Below are 17144 nucleotides of genomic sequence, written 5' to 3' on the forward strand. Positions count from 1 at the left end.
TCCACCAATGAGATTCTGACTCCCAGGGAAAGCATCTGCTGTGCCTGCGCCTGCTCCCAGCTCTATGCTCTGGACCTCTCTTCCTCCCCGGGGCTGACTGGCTTCTAAGGAGCTATCAAGTCCGGGTGACTTTTGCAAGCGACACGCACAGCCAAGCGTAGCGCTCTCGGCCAGAGGTGGAAGGTCAGGGGAGGGGCCGAGCTTTCTTCTGTCCGGGAGCGAGATCTGGGTTGCGCAGGGCGCCTGAAGCCCTTGCTCTTTCTCCGGCCATCCGCGGCCACCGCCCAGCCGGTAGCTACAGGGTCTGATGCAAAGTGCCTTGTCATTGGGAAAGCTGGTGGCTGGGACGTTGAATTCCATGAAGGAGTAGGACTCGAGGGTGGGAAATGAACAGAAGCCCCTATTCTCGCAATGCACTCGGACTAGCCCACTGACTAGTCCGGTGAGGAAGTCGGAGGCGGGGTCCTCGCCTAGCCCACTAGGGCCGCCTGGAGTAGCCTGTTCCTCTTCAGGACAGCACCTGGGAGCCGGCAGCCAGCGAGGCAGGTCGACTTTGCTCCTGAGGGGACCCTCCGCCTGCGCCTTGGCCCTGCCCCTCCTGTTTCGTGATGCTGCGAGTCTTCATCCTCTTCGCGGAGAATGTCCACACCCCGGACTCCGACATCAGCGACGCCTACTGCTCCGCTGTGTTTGCAGGTAGGAATGCTGGGAGACACAGCCAGGGAACCTGGCAGGACCGGAGTGGGATCCTGGGACGCGATCGAGGCATGCCTGGAAGCCAGGAAAAAGACTGACTAACTCTACCAGGCTGGTGTTGGATATTGAAAAGATACAGAGGAGAGGGGTGGGGCAACTCAGGGGAAACTGAGGTTGTGAGATAGAAGTGGCCTGGCTGATGTTTCAGCTGAGCCAGGGGTGGCATTTTGGTAGATCAGCAAGAGGACGGAGCCACTACCCCTCTTTTCTGGATTCCTTAAACGATCTCTTTCCACTTTTGGCTGCACTGTCTAGCAGGTCTCTGCTCCTCTCCCCGGAAGGCCTGGGCCTTCACCTATTTATAGCCCAGCACTTCTACTGGCCATTGCTCACTATCAGAAGCTAGACTAGCAGGCTGGCTGCCACTGGAGGCAGAAGCAAAGCCACACCTCCAGGAATCCTAGTCTCTCTCTCTCTCTCTCTCTCTCTCTCTCTCTCTCTCTCTCTCTCTCTCTCTCTCTCTCTCTCTCTCTGTGTGTGTGTGTGTGTGTGCCTGTCTGTCTGTCTGTCTGTCTCTCTCTGTGTGTCTCTCTCTGTCTGTGTGTGTGTGTCTCTCTGTCTCTCTGTCTCTCTCTGTCTCTCTCTCTCTCACACACACACACACACACGCACACACACGATGGCGGGGTGAGGGGGAGTTTAGCTGTCAGCAGCAGGATTCTCTCTTCATCACTCTTAACAGAATACTGGCATTGTATTTAGACTTCATTAGACTGGGGTCTCCTAATACCAGGCAGTGTGCGCCTCTCCAGTCGTGGGCTTTTCCACAACAAGCTTCAGCTGGGCTAAGCCTGTGCTTTTCCATCAGGAGGTGAGGGCTGGTCATGTCTGCTTTCCCAGGACAACCCTTTCCCACCAGGACCAGACCAGGCTGAGATCTTCATGATTCGTCTTCCAAATCTGAGATGTGGGGACCAGGAGTGGGCCAGTTTCACTCTTCACCTGTAGGTTCTCTCCTCAGTCTTCCTTCCGGTCCAGTCCGGTTTTCCCTGCATCCCTGGTCCAGAAGGTTAGAGTACCAGCCAGTCCCTGGCCATCCAGTGGCCATCCCCTTTCAGGATCACACTTGTCACTAAGGACGCACATGTGCTTCCAAACATGTGTGCACCCTGGAGTGCATGGGACATCTGGGATGCCCACAGTTGCTCTCAGAAGGTGGGCTTGAGACAAACAGGGCACATGTGGATGTGTTGGGAGCACCCAGTGCTGAGTGCAGAATTTGGTGCACCTTTGGAGCGAGAGCCAGGATGGGCAGCCCGGAAAACAGCCTGCGCTAAGAGGGGTGACTGAAGAACTTAGAGAACATTCCACATGCGCTCCCTCCCCGACGCTTTGACTTGTCCACCAGCTTTCCCTAGACGCCTTTGGGAACGAGCTTTATCAACGTGTTCCCAGCAGACAGGACAAGGTCATCTTCTCGTGTGGTTGGGGTGCAGACTTTTGGGTTTCCTCCCTGTATGCTCAACTCTGAGCAGACCAGCCAATGGCCTGGTTTAGGTGCCTGGCCTAGGGCTCTGGACTCCACATGGTTTGTTTCTAGAGCAGTGGTTCTCAACCTGGTGGGCGTTGACTGGCATTGACCCCTTTGGAGTCAAGGACCCTTTCATAGGGGTTTCATATCGGATATTTACATTCACAACAGTAGCAAACCTACAGCTATGAAGTAGCCATGAAGTAATTTTATGGTTGGGGGTCACCAAAACGCGAGGCACTGTATTAAAGGGTCAACATTAGGGAGGTTGAGAACCAATACTCCAGAGGGTACCACAGGTGTTCTCTCTCCTCCTTCTCCACTTCTGTTCCCTGGCTGAGGGAAGGGAGGATACTATTTTGAAAAGCCGGCCATGTTCTTTGGGTATTAAGCTAGTCTCTGACTCTGACTTCTCACTCACTGTCTGGAAGTCCGAACAGCTTTGTAAAGGTACACCTCAGTACTGTGTGTCTTTGCTGGTCTAAAGCCGATTCTCCTCCTGGGAGCTTTGTCTCCTCTGGTGTCCACCCAGGCAGTCCTGATTTCCTTCCAGTGTCCCTGGCCTCCTCCCTTCATTCTCTGCCTGCTATTCACCCCACGGGCAGGGCAGCCTCAGGAGCTCTAGTGGGAGAAAGGGTAGGGATAATGATATGGGAGTGTTTTCTAGCCCACTGGAGGAAGTGCAGCTGATGCAGCCACAGGCCAGTCTTCATTTAGCCCCAGGGGGCCTGGCTGGAGCCTTCCCTCAACCTCACCAGGAGGAGGTCATCCATCCTCCTCCTCTTTGTTGCTGCTGGCCTCCTCTGGGATGTTCCCCTTTCCTGGAGCCCAGAGCTCACGTTAGAGAAAGGAAGTGTATTTATCTGTGCTCTGAACCTGAGAAGCAGACTGGCTGGAACTCACAATTCCGGATGTCGTTGTCCGGCAGTAGAGAACAGGTTTCCCCTCCCCCAGGCCCTGGCCACCTTCCACCTTCTGCACTAGCCAAACTCTTAGCCCATGTCTAAATTTGGCTGCCTTGCAGTATTTAAGCTTGCTCACCCTTCTGCTCCTCAGAGCCAGGTTGGTGAATGATTACAGAGCAGGCTCTGGCCAGGGGCAGACACAGGCAAACTGTGCTTCTGGGAAGCCTCGTCTCCCTAGCTGACATAGCCCTGCCTTTCCAGTGACATGGTTAGGCTACACTATCTTACAGATTGTCTGTGGTACAGTAGTCATGCCTTGCTCGGTCAGCTCTAAAGGGTCGAAGGGAACGTGAGGATTTGGCCCGGAAGACCCAGGGGCTTTGCCAAGGTGGTACACTTGCCAGAGCATCCCCTCATAGAGGCCCACAAAGCAGAAAGGGCTCTGGAATGCCTGCCATGTGCCACCCACACCAACCAGGCTGAATGCCCAGTGTTGAGCTGAGTCCAGGAAAGGGAGCACGGGGCTGTAAGGGGCACAGTACAGGACAAAGGACCAAAGGTGGAGGGGCCTGACTGCTTCTACTATTTCTTCTTCCTCTTCCTCTTCTTCTTGGCTGGTTTTCTGAGTCATGGTTTCTCTGCATAACCCTCGTGGTCCTAGAACTTGCTCTGTAGACCAGACTGATCTTGAACTCAGAGATATCTCCTTTTGCCTTTGCTTCCCTGAGTGCTGGGATTAAAGGTGTGTATTACTGTCGCCAGTTCTGACTTCTTAACTTGCCTTTATCACAAGGAAGGGAAGAGGACATTGGCTAAACATAAGCAATACATCATTTTCAGAAAGTGTTCCTATCAAACCCCACAAAGATCCTGTGGACAAGATCCAGACTTCTTAATACCTGACATGATTCTGAATAGAACGTGTAACACAAACCATAGCAAGCACAGCTGGTAGCAACTCTTATCACCCCACTTCACAGAGCAGAAAACCGAGGCACAAAGAGCTGAAGTGACTAGCCTGTGTCTGCTCCCGTGATGACTGGAGTTGGACTCTCAAGCCCAGGCAGCCACAGCTACAGTCATCTCCACACCGCCTTTACTCGTTCTACTGTCCCCTTCCAGATCTAGGTCTGACTCAGAGACAAGAGGAGGAAGGAGAAGATTGGATGCAGGCTCTGGCTCCGACTGCATGTTGACCTGTACACGCAAATCACCCCAAGCCCCTGCCACATCACACAAGTGGTCTGGAGGTCCTCAGTTCTGTCGTGTGGCCTCAAGGACACATTCTCAGCTTAGCAAGCTTCTGTCCTGACTCAACTTCTCTGTGTCTGATAGGCCAGCCAGATACCATTTAGTGCGATTTCCAGGCGTCCCAGCCCTTGTGCTAGGCCCACTCAGAGTCCACGTAAACCTGTGGAAGTACCTGCTTAGGACATGATACCCTCGTCCAGGATGGTGGGTCATATGTTTCTTTGGAGGACAGCAGGCACTCTTGGGGAGAGGACAGTGATGTCACTGTGGGCCTCTTCCCGAAATGAAAGTTGAAAGGGGGTGAAGACAGCTGGCAGCCTTGGGAACAACCCAGTGTCAGAAAACTATTGAGGGAGGGAGGGAGGGGCAAAGAAAGAGGAGCCTGCGTCATTTCCAGCACAGAGGCTCTTCCTGGAGGTCACATAATTGTGGTTGTAGTTGGACTACGTGAGTGTTTGCATCCTTAGCAACATGAAGGTAGTGACTGGATTGGGACACACAGGAGAATGCATACTTCTGGAAGATTTAGGGAACGGCAAATGCGTCCTGAAGGAATCTGTCAACTCACGCAGTGCATGCCTCTAAAGGGTGGTGTCACTGAGCCAGAAGTCAGAACTGTGCCTCAAGGTGCTTTGTACTTAGATCTTGGGGAAACAACTCTCTAGACAGTGTGAGAAAATGTCACTCGTCATCCATGGCCAGGCGCTAGAGCCACCGCGATTACAGAGAACAGGGCTACAAACTCCCCTGTGTCTTGGGAGCCTAGCCAGTGGGGTGATCTGGACTGGGCTATTGAGAAAAAGACATGTGCCCGTTGGGTAAGAGGGGGTAGTGTACCTCTCCCCCTGACCTGTACGCAGGTGTTAGATTTGTGCTAAATGGGTTCCTTTGCCAGATTCTCTAACTTTTCAAGGGAAGAGGAGATTGGTATGGGAAACCTTCTAATGCTTAACTTGTGCACAATTTTGCTGTGAAACATCATATTGTCCCCAGATAGCACATCTGTAGCCCGGGCCTCGGGACACCAGTGTATTGTATGATATACAGTGCTTACTTTCAGTCTGGTAAATTATAGGACTGCATCCTCTCCCTTAGACTTATCCTTCAGCACCCAGGAGGGATGACATCACTAAAGCCAACGAGGACTTTTTAATTTCCCTTTTCTTACCTCGATCCGTCTGGAAACATGAAATCACAAAACTGGACTTGTTATACAAACCGCTTCACAATTGAGTCCTTTCCCACTGACTTCTAGCTGGCCCTATCACCTCCTATTGGTAAACAGGTGGCTCTCTGTAGCTGCAGATCCATGCATACCCAGTATCATGAGATTCCCTAATGTTTCCATGAGAAACAATGGCAATCACTGACATACAGGAGTCCTAGCTCAAAAGCTCCTGATGCATCAGGTTGTATAAGATTCTTCTGCCTGTTGCTCTGTTCTCTCCAGGGAACGTCTTTGACAATATGGCCTGGGATGTCGTCATAGACAATATCATCGTAATTTGTGTTCCAGCCAGAAGGAAAAGGTTCTGGGGAAGCACACTTTTTCTCCTTAAAGGCACACCAGACAGTTACATACATCCTCCTTCTATCTCATTGATCCCATACTCATCTATCTGCAAGGGAGGCTAGGAAATATGGTTTCAATCTGGATGTCAAGCGCTGGGTAAAACTGTGGAGATGTCAGTGGAAGAGGGAAGAACAGATATGGAGTGTAGGGAGACAGGCTGTAGTCTAAGCCCCGTTCTCCACTACAGCTTCATTCTGTTTGTGTGTGTGTCTATACATATGTATGAATAAGCAGGCTCACATTCCTTCCAGTACTGGGGTTACAAGTCTGCTCTACACACCTGGCTGGTTTTTTTTTTTTTTAACATGGGTTCTAGGCAGGAACTCCTATCCTCACATTTTCATGGCAAACTCTTTACTGCCTACGCTGTCTCCCTACCCCTATCACAGCTTTATCACAGAGACAAATCCCCTTGACGGGAGACCCCATTGAGCTTCCAGGCCCCACTGTGAAGTCTACAAGGGAACAGCTGTCTGTTTTGTGAAAGCCCTGGGCAGCAAGCAGCAGGAAGACCAGGAAGTTGGAGGTTCAGATGGGAAGAGGCCTCAGGATGTTTCAGGGTTTGGGTCACCAGATGTTGCTTTTCTGGTTTGTGGAAAAGGTGTGTGGAACCCTTGTTTCTTGGACATAGGCCAACAGTTTGCCCAAGTCCCCGGGAATATTCCTCTAAAAATATTAGTTATACCCCGCAGATTTCCTGTGCTGACTGTGGTGGACTAGAGTGGGGACAGGGAAAGGGAAATGGTACGATAGGGTTTATGTGGTGTGCATGTGCGCATGTGCATGTGCGTGCACGTTTAGGGTTTATGTGGTGTGTATGTGCGCATGTGCGTGTGTGTGCCTGTCTGTCTGTGTTCCTACTTGGGCATGCAGAAGGGGTGGGGTCAAATTTGGGAATCTTCAAAATGTGCTCACAATACCTGAAATTTCCCCTAGGGGGCAATGCTGTCTTCTCTGAAAAGTGTTGCCTTCCTCAGGAGGTGGAGCCCTAGCTTTATGTCCAGGACACTGGGAGCACCAGGGCGCCCAGCCAGCCCTGCTCCCTGACAATGAACAAGCAATTTTATAGACAGGGCTTCCTTACAGTTGCCATGAGCACTAAGGAGCAAAGTCTCTGCTGGCGTGATTCTTCACTAGAGTGACCCAGCCTAGATGGAGGCCTGGGACTGCTTCCCTGGGGACTGGTTCTTGAACTGAGACCCCATGGGTGGATAGAGCTGGCACTGAAAGGGAGAAGAAGAGCAGCTGCAAGCAGACTCCCAAGCTGGAGGGGAACTTGGTATGTTCAAGAAACTGAGAGCTCCCTGGAATTGGAGCTCTAGGGTCAAATGCCTGAGTGACCTTAACCTCTGGCACAAGAAAGGAATGTAGGCTTCATTCCAAGAGAGAAGGGAAACCCTTGAAGATCTTCATCAGGGCAGTGACCCAACTATGCTTGAAGATCTCGTGACTACAGTGTGGTTAATGGACCATTTGTGGCTGGGGTGACCATGGCATGGCCAGTTAGGATGCCATTAGTCATCCGGCAAAAGCAGATACCAGTAGATGGCACCAGGAGCCTGTGGACACCTGGGTGATACTACCGACATTATGAGTATTCAGAAGGGTGGCCTAAATTGCAATTAACTGACATTGTTGGCTCAAATAGACTTAAATGACAGTTCCAAGTGATCAGTGATCAGTCACTCGCCTGCAAGCTAGAGACAGGATGAATTCTGGGTAAGGATGTGCACTGCACACTCCCATAGCATCGTGCTGAACCAGGCAGGTTCAGCAATCTCTCTGATATGCTGCCCAGGGTACCCGGGGCATTTGGGTCTCATCGGCAATTTCCTCAATGCTACCTTAGTTCCAGGAAGCAGGACTGGGAGTTCAGTTTCTTGGTTCAGGAATACAAGCCTGTGCCCTTACAAGAACAGTGTAGGAAGCAGACCCATGGCAACTCTGCCACTGGCAGGAGATAGAGCAGAGTCCAGCTTGGAGCCAAAGGTGGGCATCTAATGAGCTAGGTTCTGCTAGGAGAGAAGTGGGAACCAAGGGAGAGGAGTAGAGACAGGGAGAGGAAGAGAGGGTCCAAGCAGCTAGAGAACATTCTGGAAAGTGGATGGCCTCCAACTCTCTTTCTTCCCCTTCCCTGCATCATGCCCCACTCCAGTGGGAATTGCTGGCCCTTTTGAGGGCCTTTCTCTTCTTGCCTAGAGATGCGGCGGCTGCCATCTGTGTCTACATTCCCTGATGCTGAGCATCCATAGTGGACAGATGTGGCTGATTCCCTGTAAGCTAGAGATGACCAATGAGAAGTGTGGGGTGCAGTGCCCCTTTAGAGAACTTTATAGAGAGCCTGCCTTGTGCAAAACGCTGTTCCAGGTGCTGAGAAGGTGACAGTGGCGAAAACCACCCCCCACTTTAGGGGACACTCCTTAGTGTCAGGGTGTTCTGTGTTGCATGGGTTGGTCAAAGAAAGCAGTCACTCCAAGATGAAAATTTAAGGCCTGTGTGGCAGCAGGAAGGTCCAGCCTCTGATGAACTGAACTGAACCTCCAACTGCCATACAAAGGCATATTTACTGATTGTTACACCAAGATGTTTTTTTTAAGTAAAGTATTTTTTCATGCCAAGGTCCTTAATCTGATCTATATGTTTCTCTAAGGGAAACCATTACATACCCATATGACTTTAGTCCTTATTATTGTTTTTTTTGTTTGTTTTTTGAGACAGGGTTTCTCTGTAGCTTTGGAGCCTGTCCTGGAACTAGCTCTTGTAGACCAGGCTGTCTTCGAACTCATAGAGATCCACATGTCTCTGCCTCCCGAGTGCTGGGATTAAAGGTTTGCACCACCACCAGCCGGCTGATCATTTACACTACACAATAATCCAGAAGCGTTTTGTGATGAAATCATACAAAGGCTGCAATGCCCCTCAGAAAAGCAGTTCTACAAATCATGGGAAACAACCACTGTTTTCCACAATGATTCTTCGCTGTTTTCCATATTCTTGATTCACATTCCATGATTCTTGAGGTCAAAGTACTTCTAGAAAACTGCTATTCACTCTAATGTTTACCCTTGATACAGTGAAAACTATTTACTCTAATTCTACCCCCGACACAGTGACTCAGCTAAATTCCCAAAACACCTGAGAGCCCACCCAACATACTAATGGGAAGGGAGGAAAAGAAGTAAGATTACCTAGTGATTGGTGCCAGAAACAACTGTGCCCGGGAGCTTTGGGGGAGGGGTGGTGTGCCCTGTGGCTCAGTTGGTAGAGCACTTTCCTAGCATTCTCGCAGCCCCGAGTTTGAGCTCCAGAACTGCATAAACTGGGCATTGTAGCTTACACCTACACTGAGGAAGGGGAGGCAAGGTTGCAAGTTCAAGGTCATTCTTCCCTACAAAAGCCAGCCTGAGAGGCACGATTTTAAAAACAAACAAACAAACAAACAAGAAACAAATAATAACAACACGTTGTCTAAAGGAGGAGGTAGAGCACAATGTTGCAGGTTTACACTCACAGCCAGTGGAGGCCCTCACAGACTGAAGCTGTAAATGAAGGGCAGGAGTAAGAAGGTCAGAGAGAGCAGCTCTCAGGATCCAAAGGCTGCTGGCCTGGCGTGTTTGAGGAGCCATGAGAAGGGCGGCAAGCCCGAAGAAGGATGGGTTAGGCAGGGCTGTAAAGGCCATCTAGGGCTCTGGGTTCTACTCTAAGTGAGATGGGAGCTGTGGAAAGATTTGGAGTGAAGGAGTGACACCCAGTGACACTGGCTTGAGAGTACACTAGGGTGGTGCTGGGGAGGCAGAGGCAGACGACGAGAGACTGGATGGAGTCTGTCTGTCACTGTAGCTCAGGCAAAGCAAGCAGAGGCATCAACCAGGGTGGTGATGATAAAGCTGAGAAGGAATGGGACCTGGGTCTGCTTTTAACCATTTCTTTTAAAAATAATTATTTATGGGGGCTGGAGAGATGGCTCAGTGGTTAAGAGCACTGGCTGCTCTTCCAGAGGTCCTGAGTTCAATTCCCAGCAACCACATGATGGCTCACAGCCATCTGTAATGAGATCTGGCGCCGTCTTCTGGCATGTGGGCATACATGGAGGCAGAATGTTGTATACATAATACATAAATAAAATCTTAAAAAAATTATTTATGGAGAACCTGCTCTGTGAACTTCTCTCTCTCTCTCTCTCTCTTTCTCTCTCTCTCTCTCTCTCTCTCTCTCCCCCTCCCTCCCTCCCTCCCTCCCTCTCTCCTTCCCTTCTCCTCCTTCTTGCCATATTTTCACCACAGGATCTGTGGTTTTGGTGGTGTGATAAGATTTGGAAGCATGACTGGATGGTTCAAAAGAGTAGAGGGGAAAGAGTGCCTACAGAAAATTTGGAGATTGTGGCGAAAAGAGTGCATGACGGGTTTTAGCCTAGTGATAGAGTGGTGTGGTCCTCAGTGGCCGCGTGCTGTCAGGGGAGAGAAAGACAGGAACCTGACAGTCACAGTCTGATCGCAGACCTCTAAGCATCCACTCCAGCTGATTGTCTTCACTGTCAAGCCACGCTGAAGTGGAGTGGGAGTGCCCAGACTGGGATTTCCCCTTTGAAAGTGCTGTACCCTTCAAGATAAGGAGGGGAGGGACCAGAGTCCCTACCTGCTGGACTGTTGGAAAACAGAGAAGCAAAGGCCCCGTGAGGACCAAAAGCACGCAGCAGAGCGCTAAGGGCTGGGATGACTTAAGGCTCAACGTAAGCAACCTTCTCCCCCGTGGAGGGTGAGGAGTTCAGAGACTGTTGCCTCAGGGAACTGCAGGAGATAGAATGGACAGAGACTGGGAACACTGTATGATTTGAGTGCAGACCTTGACAGCTCCGGGCGCCACCGGGAAATCCTCGCGGCTGCTCTGAGCTGGGTCTGGGTGCACAGAATCCAGCATGCAGCTCTTTGGACCTATGGTGTTTTAGGCGTCCACCCCGTGCGGTCCTTGCCCGCCACTCGTTTCCTTCCCTGGGGGCCCTCAGAACTAGGCTCCTGCGCCTGGACAGGGCAGAAGTCCCATTCCTCGCTCCTCCCCGGTAGCCTCCCTGAGGGCGGACCCAGGCCAGGCTGGAGGGGAGGATCCGCCCTGTGGGTGTACCTTGTCGCGTGCTCAGCCTCGCTTCTCGGGGCTGACCAAGTCTCCGCGGAGGCGCAGCGGAGCGACAGCTCTCTTGGTGTGGCCATCCCGGATCTGAACGCTGGTCGGGTAGTAGTGGCTGTGTCCCGCGCTCCTGCTCCCTCCGCCCCGCACTCCTGGGCAGCAGAGCCATGCTCTGTTGCCTGCTGGCGAGGGCCAGCAACCTCCCCAATGTGAAGAAGGACCGGCGCAGCGACCCTGTCGCCAGCCTGATTTTCCGAGGTGAGAGCCCTGAAGCCATTGCGTCCACTCTTGGGCACCATCCGTTTCTCTGCACCCAATTTCGGGGTCTGTGGACCCAGACCAGAAATCCCACCTTAGGGAACCTGGAAATACCTAAACCCGTTAATACTTTTCTAAGCAGGTACCCAGAAGGAAGAAAGGCTGGCACTTCCTGGATAGCGGTCACAGGGTGGGTTGGAAGATGGACACAGAAAGTAGAGGTGTAGTCAGGGCCACAAAGCTGGTTTGTGAGCGTTTAAACAGTGCGCTTTGAAAGTTATGTCCCATCCATCCATTCATGAATCGTGACTGAACTCGGCCCGTTTGAATGACCAAATCTCAGCCAGAAGGAGGAGGAACTGAATACTTTGGATATGGTTTTGACCCAGGAAGTGTGAGGAGTGTCTGAGAGAAGTTTTTCAGCGTTAAAGAACTGAGCTTCTATACGTGCTACTTTTAGACTAGAAAAGGGTACCTCTGTTGAGACTGCACCTTCCTCCACTCCTCAGGCCCCTTCACCCTGGTTTCAGGCAGATTCCCAAGGGAAGGGTGTCTCAGGAGGGGAAAGGGAAGAGGAAGGACCTGTCAAAATCGAGAGAATGAACAATAGTGGTGAGTCAGGACCCCAGTTCTGCAGATAAAGATAACCAAGCTGGGGAGCGGGAGCTTCCTCTCACCAGGAGTTGTACTCTGGCTCTGTGGGCCTGAACAACACAGAAAAAGATGCAGTCACATAGAGAGGAACTGCGGCAGGGCTTTTCACAAAGACGTTAACCTTTGTGACATCAGTGGGGACAGCAGGGACCCAAGATTTCCATCCACTCTTCAAGTATCCCCCCCACCACCAAATAATAGTGAGAGATGAAGGACGCAGCAAGTCACTTTCTGTACAGTGACTCTTACTGTGTAGACATTGTTGGGGCAGTTGTTGGTGTGGCTCAGTGGTAGAGCACTTTTCTCTGTGGTGTGTGTGTGTGTGTGTGTGTGTGTGTGTGTGTGTGTGTGTGTACATATGTGTACTTACATGCATGTACTGGAGGATACCAGAGGATAACCTCTGATCTCAGGTGCTAATCACTATTTTATTTTAGAGACATGGTCTCTCATGGTTTTAGGATTTGCCAGGTCGCCGAAGGTGGCTGGCCAGTGAGCCTTAAGGTTTTACTTGTCTCCGCCTCCCCCCAGTGCTGGGCTTACAAATATATGCCACCACAGCTGGGTTCTGTCTATTTGTTTATTTTAACATCAGACCCAGCCTTCCTGCTTGCTAGGCAGCCACTTTCCTTGACTGGGATTCTGGACCGCTGGTAGAGCATTTCCCCAGCATGCGGGCTTCATTTCTAGTTCAAACCAAAACAAACCAGAACATCAGATAAAACTTTCAGCACTGAGAAAAGGCACTGCTCTTGTGTCATATAGGTGGCCAGAATGTTGAGACACTGCTTGGCTGTTGCTCTGGTTCAGGTACCCTGAATAGGCTCACCTGTCATCCTTCCTCAGTCTCAGGACTGTACGGAGCCTTGCTGTTAGCTTGACCAAATAAAAACTGCTCGATAGCATATGACATCTCCAGCAGAGATGAGAGCTAACCCCAGAGTCTGTGTTGTAGCCCCCTGCTTAGCTCTAGAAGCCCCTCACTGGGTCTGCCAGCATGTTCTCCCCAGCCCTACTTCAGACGCCAGGACTCCTGAGAGCAATTGCCTGTCTTGTTAATTCTCTGGCTTTCTCCATCTGGCCCGAAGCCTCCCTCAATCCAGTCATGGTCCTCATATTGCATGGTACCTGAGACTCACCTGTAGAGTGTGTTTGAAGAACACTCTGGGTACCGCCCAAGAACATCTTGGAGGTGACCTAAGAATCAGCTTCCAATGTACATCTAATGCAGGCCATTTTGGAGATGATGCCAGAGGTGAAATAATTGTGAGCACCCAGGGCATTCTCCATGGAATCTGGGGCTGAGCTGATGCCTACCCGTTAGAACCAGACCCAGGATGTATGAAGCCCCCAGCTGGGGAATCTCCACCCTGTGGTATACCCTTAACAAAGCCCATTGCCACAGCTCCCTGCCTCCTGTTCTTGAGACCTAGATCTCCTCGGGTGGGGCCCAGCTAGGTATTCCTGACCAGGCTCCTTGAGTTTTGAGCACAGTCAGCGTTGATAAGCAGCGAGGGACAGTGGCCTGCTTGCTGAGAAGCTCGCCTGCACCAGGAGCTGTGCTTGGTTGAGATATGTGGGCCTGGACTGGCCTTACCCTGCAGTTGTCGTCTGGGCATTCCAGCTTCAGATGTAATTTCAGGACCTGCCTCCAAAAATAGATCCTGGGTTCTGGGAGGTTGGGCTCAGAGCAGTCTGGCTTCCTCATCTGCAGGTCTCAGGATACAGGCTACTAATTAATACTGGTCAAATCTTTGTTCTTGTTTTCACTGATTAACTACTTGACCAAAATTGCCATGAATAACTGGGCCCCACATAGACCTTTTGATCATCATTTGTATGAACGAGCAGTTTCAGCTTCCTGTCTTACAGCATTTGACGTCTCTCTTCTACCCTGACCCTTTTCCATCCTGTAATGCAATTATTTATATCCCTCTATTCATGTGTTTTGCTCATTGGACAAATATCTGTTGACCACACATTATGTACTCATTTTCATTCAAGATGCTGGAGATGAATCCCAGCACAAAATTAGTCTCCTGGTGCTTTGGAGTTTGCTATGTCCCCTACCTGGTGAATCCCTGGCCAGGAACCCAGGAGGCCTTGCTTCCCTTCCTCATCCCTCCCTTGCTTGCTCATTGAGTCCCCTCTCTTCCCCCTCCACTCCCCCTCAGTCTCCCAGGCAAGAGCCTGGGGGTCTTACAGGACAATCTGTTCCCAGGGAGAACTTCTGTCTCACCTGTCAGGGGAGATGGACAGGAGGGCCGCTGTGGCTGGAGCAGGTGGCTGCTGGAATGCAGTGTTCAGAGGCCAGCAATGCTGCTCAACAGCACATGATATGCGATGCAGGCTCTGCAGAGCTCATTGCAGGGGTTTGTGTGGCCCCACAGATTCTTAGCTCAGGATGCAGAAATTCTGCCATGATGGATACACCGTGATGGAACAACTTGCGATGTCACCCAGGTCCAGGCACAGACTGGCTGTCTCCGCCCTCCACTAGAACCCCCCAGACTCCCTACCTACCTCTATAGAGGACCCCTGGAAGTTTGCATGTTCAAGATAAGCCAATGCTGCCTGCAGAGGGTCTGCACAGATGTAGGCCAGGTGGGATCCCATGCTGAGAGGGGACTTAGACACAAGCCCCATCCTCAACCCAGAAGTTATCTCCTACTGACAACCATGCACAAAGGAAAAATTAGTTTTTTTCTAATGGAGTATCATTGTGTATACAAACCACACTTAAGGGCAGGCCCTATGCCCAGCCAACATTTCAACACTGAAATGAATTCAGTGGTATTTTTTTGAGGGTTTTCTTTTCGTCTCATAATGCTTTATCTGGAAATTATATATGTGTGTGTGTGTGTGCGTGTGTGTGTGTATACATATACATATATATCCTTACACGTATTTTGCTTATATATTATATTATGGTTTCCAGTTTTGTGTTTTTATGGGATTTCTGTATGTACAAGTGTGTGAGTCTCTATATCTATATGTGTGTATTATGCATTTTTGGCTCTTTTTTCCCCCTGTTTGTTTTGTCCTATTCTGGTTTGTTTTTATTTTATCATATTTTTTGTTTCTTAGATGCCTGTTTGTTTTATGATGAGGGAGAGAAAGAAGGGATGTGGATTTAGGTGCTGTCCTAGGGTTTCTGTTGCTGGGTTTATTTGGCTTATGCTTCCACATCACAGTTCATCACTGAAGGAAGTCAGGACAGGAACTCAAACAGGGCAGGATCCTGGAGCGAGCAGCTGGTGCAGAGGCCACGGAGGAGTGCTGCTTACTGGCTTGTTCCCCATGTCGGCCTGCTCTCTTCTAGAACCCAGGAGCTACCCACCATGTCCTGGCCTTTCTCCCCCATCAGTCACTAATTTAAAAATTCCCTGTAGCTGGATCGTATGGAGGCGTTTTCTCAATGGATGTCCCCTCCTTTCAGATAACTCTATTTGTGTCAAGTGGACATAAGACTAGCCAGCACAGGTGGGTGGAGACCCGTGGAGGATCTGGGAGGGGCTAGGGGAGTGAAAATTTCGTATAAACAAAATACATTGTATGGAAAAACATCTATTTACTAAATGTATTTATTTTAATTTTATGTGTATTGGTATTTTTTAAAAGATTTATCTATCTGTTAAGTATACAGTGTTCTGCTTATATGCATGCCTGCAGACCAGAAGAGGACACCATATCTCATTACAGATGGTTGTGAGCCACCATGTGGTTGCTGGGAATTGAACTCAGGTTCTCTGGAAGAGCGGCCAGTGCTCTTAACCTCTGAGCCATCTCTCCAGCCCATGTATTGGTATTTTGATTACATGTATGTCTGTGCGAGGGTGTCAGATCCTTTGGAACTGGAGTTAGGGACAGTTTTGAGCTGGCATGTGGGTGTTTGTAACTGCTGAGGCATCTCTCCAGCCCTCCCAAAATCTATTTTCAACTAAAAAAAAAGTAATAAAAAATAAAACAAAAGAAATAAACCAAGGGTAATTTCTGAGTCAGTTCTTATTCTTCTACATAGTTCCTTAGTAAATCTGTTGAGTGTTTTATTTGGTAGATGGACAATAATTAATTCAGTCAGTCAGTTCTCTTTTGATGAACATTTAGATCATATCACTCATTTCTTTTTCTCTCTTTTCTTTTTGAGGCAGGGTGTTGCTATGCAGCCCAGGCTGACCTTGAACTCTTAGGAGTCTTCTGCCTCAGTTTACCAACTGCTGGCATTATGGCATCTTTTACCGTGCCTGGCTCTATACCACAGTAAAAATATTTATATCCAATTTTTAAAGTATACTGCTGACTTGAAGTCTATCCTGATGGCCAAACTCTTGCCCGTGTGTTAACTGCTTTCTTTCTTAAGGTGCATTCCAGAAGCAGCATGGCTGTGGCCACATCTGAGGCTTTGCTGAGTTTCCCGTTTACCCAGCAAGTCCTCCTATCAGCCTTGTTTGCAGGCTTATTTTCTCAGGGTCATGTAAATCTCTGACTATCTCTTAAAGGTCGAATAGAACTTGTTGGGCTGGAGGATGTAACTTCGGTGGTGAAGCACTTGCCTAGTGTGCCTGAGGGTCCAGGGTTCTCTGCCCAATTGCTGATAAAATCAGGAGTGGTTGTTCAGATCCATAATCCCAGGGCTTGGGATGGAGGATCAGAAGTTCAAGGTCATTCTGGGCTGTATAGAGAGTTCAAGGTTAGCTGGGTTACCCGTGAGCCAGTCTTAAAAAATAATACTAGTATTTCAAGATTAACTATTAGCATCTATTTCTTACTGAATTAGCTTTTAATTTGCCCATTTTGGAGGTGGGTAATATTTGTTTTTTAAGTGAGTTTCAAGTACTCTTTACATATTAAGAATAGTAACATTTGTCATAGGTGTTTATGCATATGTTTATGTGTATGTTTTGCCTACAAGTATGTCTGTAAATCATATGTGTGCCTGGCATCTGTGGAGGCCAGAGGTAGGCACTGGTTCCCCTGAAACTGGAGTCACAGATGTTGTGAGCCACCACGTGAGTGCTGAAAATCAAACCCATGTCTTCTGGAAGAGCAACCAATGCTCTTACCTGCTGAGCCATTTCTCCAGCACCCCGTTTGTTTCTTTAATTGGCAAAAATTGCTTAGAGCCAAGTGTGGTGAAGCTTGCTTATAATCCAAG

The 17144-nt window shown here is 49.7% G+C and overlaps 1 protein-coding gene across 16 annotated transcripts in view; it reads left to right on the top strand.

Annotated features, from left to right (window-relative positions):
* Nucleotides 1–496: 496 nt before the first annotated feature.
* Dysf (dysferlin) overlaps nt 497–17144 on the top strand; it is a 202718-nt gene continuing 186070 nt past the window's right edge. For 8 of the 16 annotated variants that reach the window (XM_075983655.1, XM_075983659.1, XM_075983657.1 and 5 more), the window contains exon 1: nt 497–696. In XM_075983655.1, the coding sequence (XP_075839770.1) occupies nt 609–696 (88 nt within the window). In that variant the 5' untranslated portion in view covers nt 497–608. Of the gene's footprint in view, nt 697–11112; nt 11336–17144 lie in introns of those variants that run through there. The other 8 variants (XM_075983658.1, XM_075983656.1, XM_075983660.1 and 5 more) reach the window with 3 other exon arrangements.

Source organism: Microtus pennsylvanicus, chromosome 8 (assembly GCF_037038515.1).
Source record: "Microtus pennsylvanicus isolate mMicPen1 chromosome 8, mMicPen1.hap1, whole genome shotgun sequence".
NCBI classification, from domain to species: domain Eukaryota; kingdom Metazoa; phylum Chordata; class Mammalia; order Rodentia; family Cricetidae; genus Microtus; species Microtus pennsylvanicus.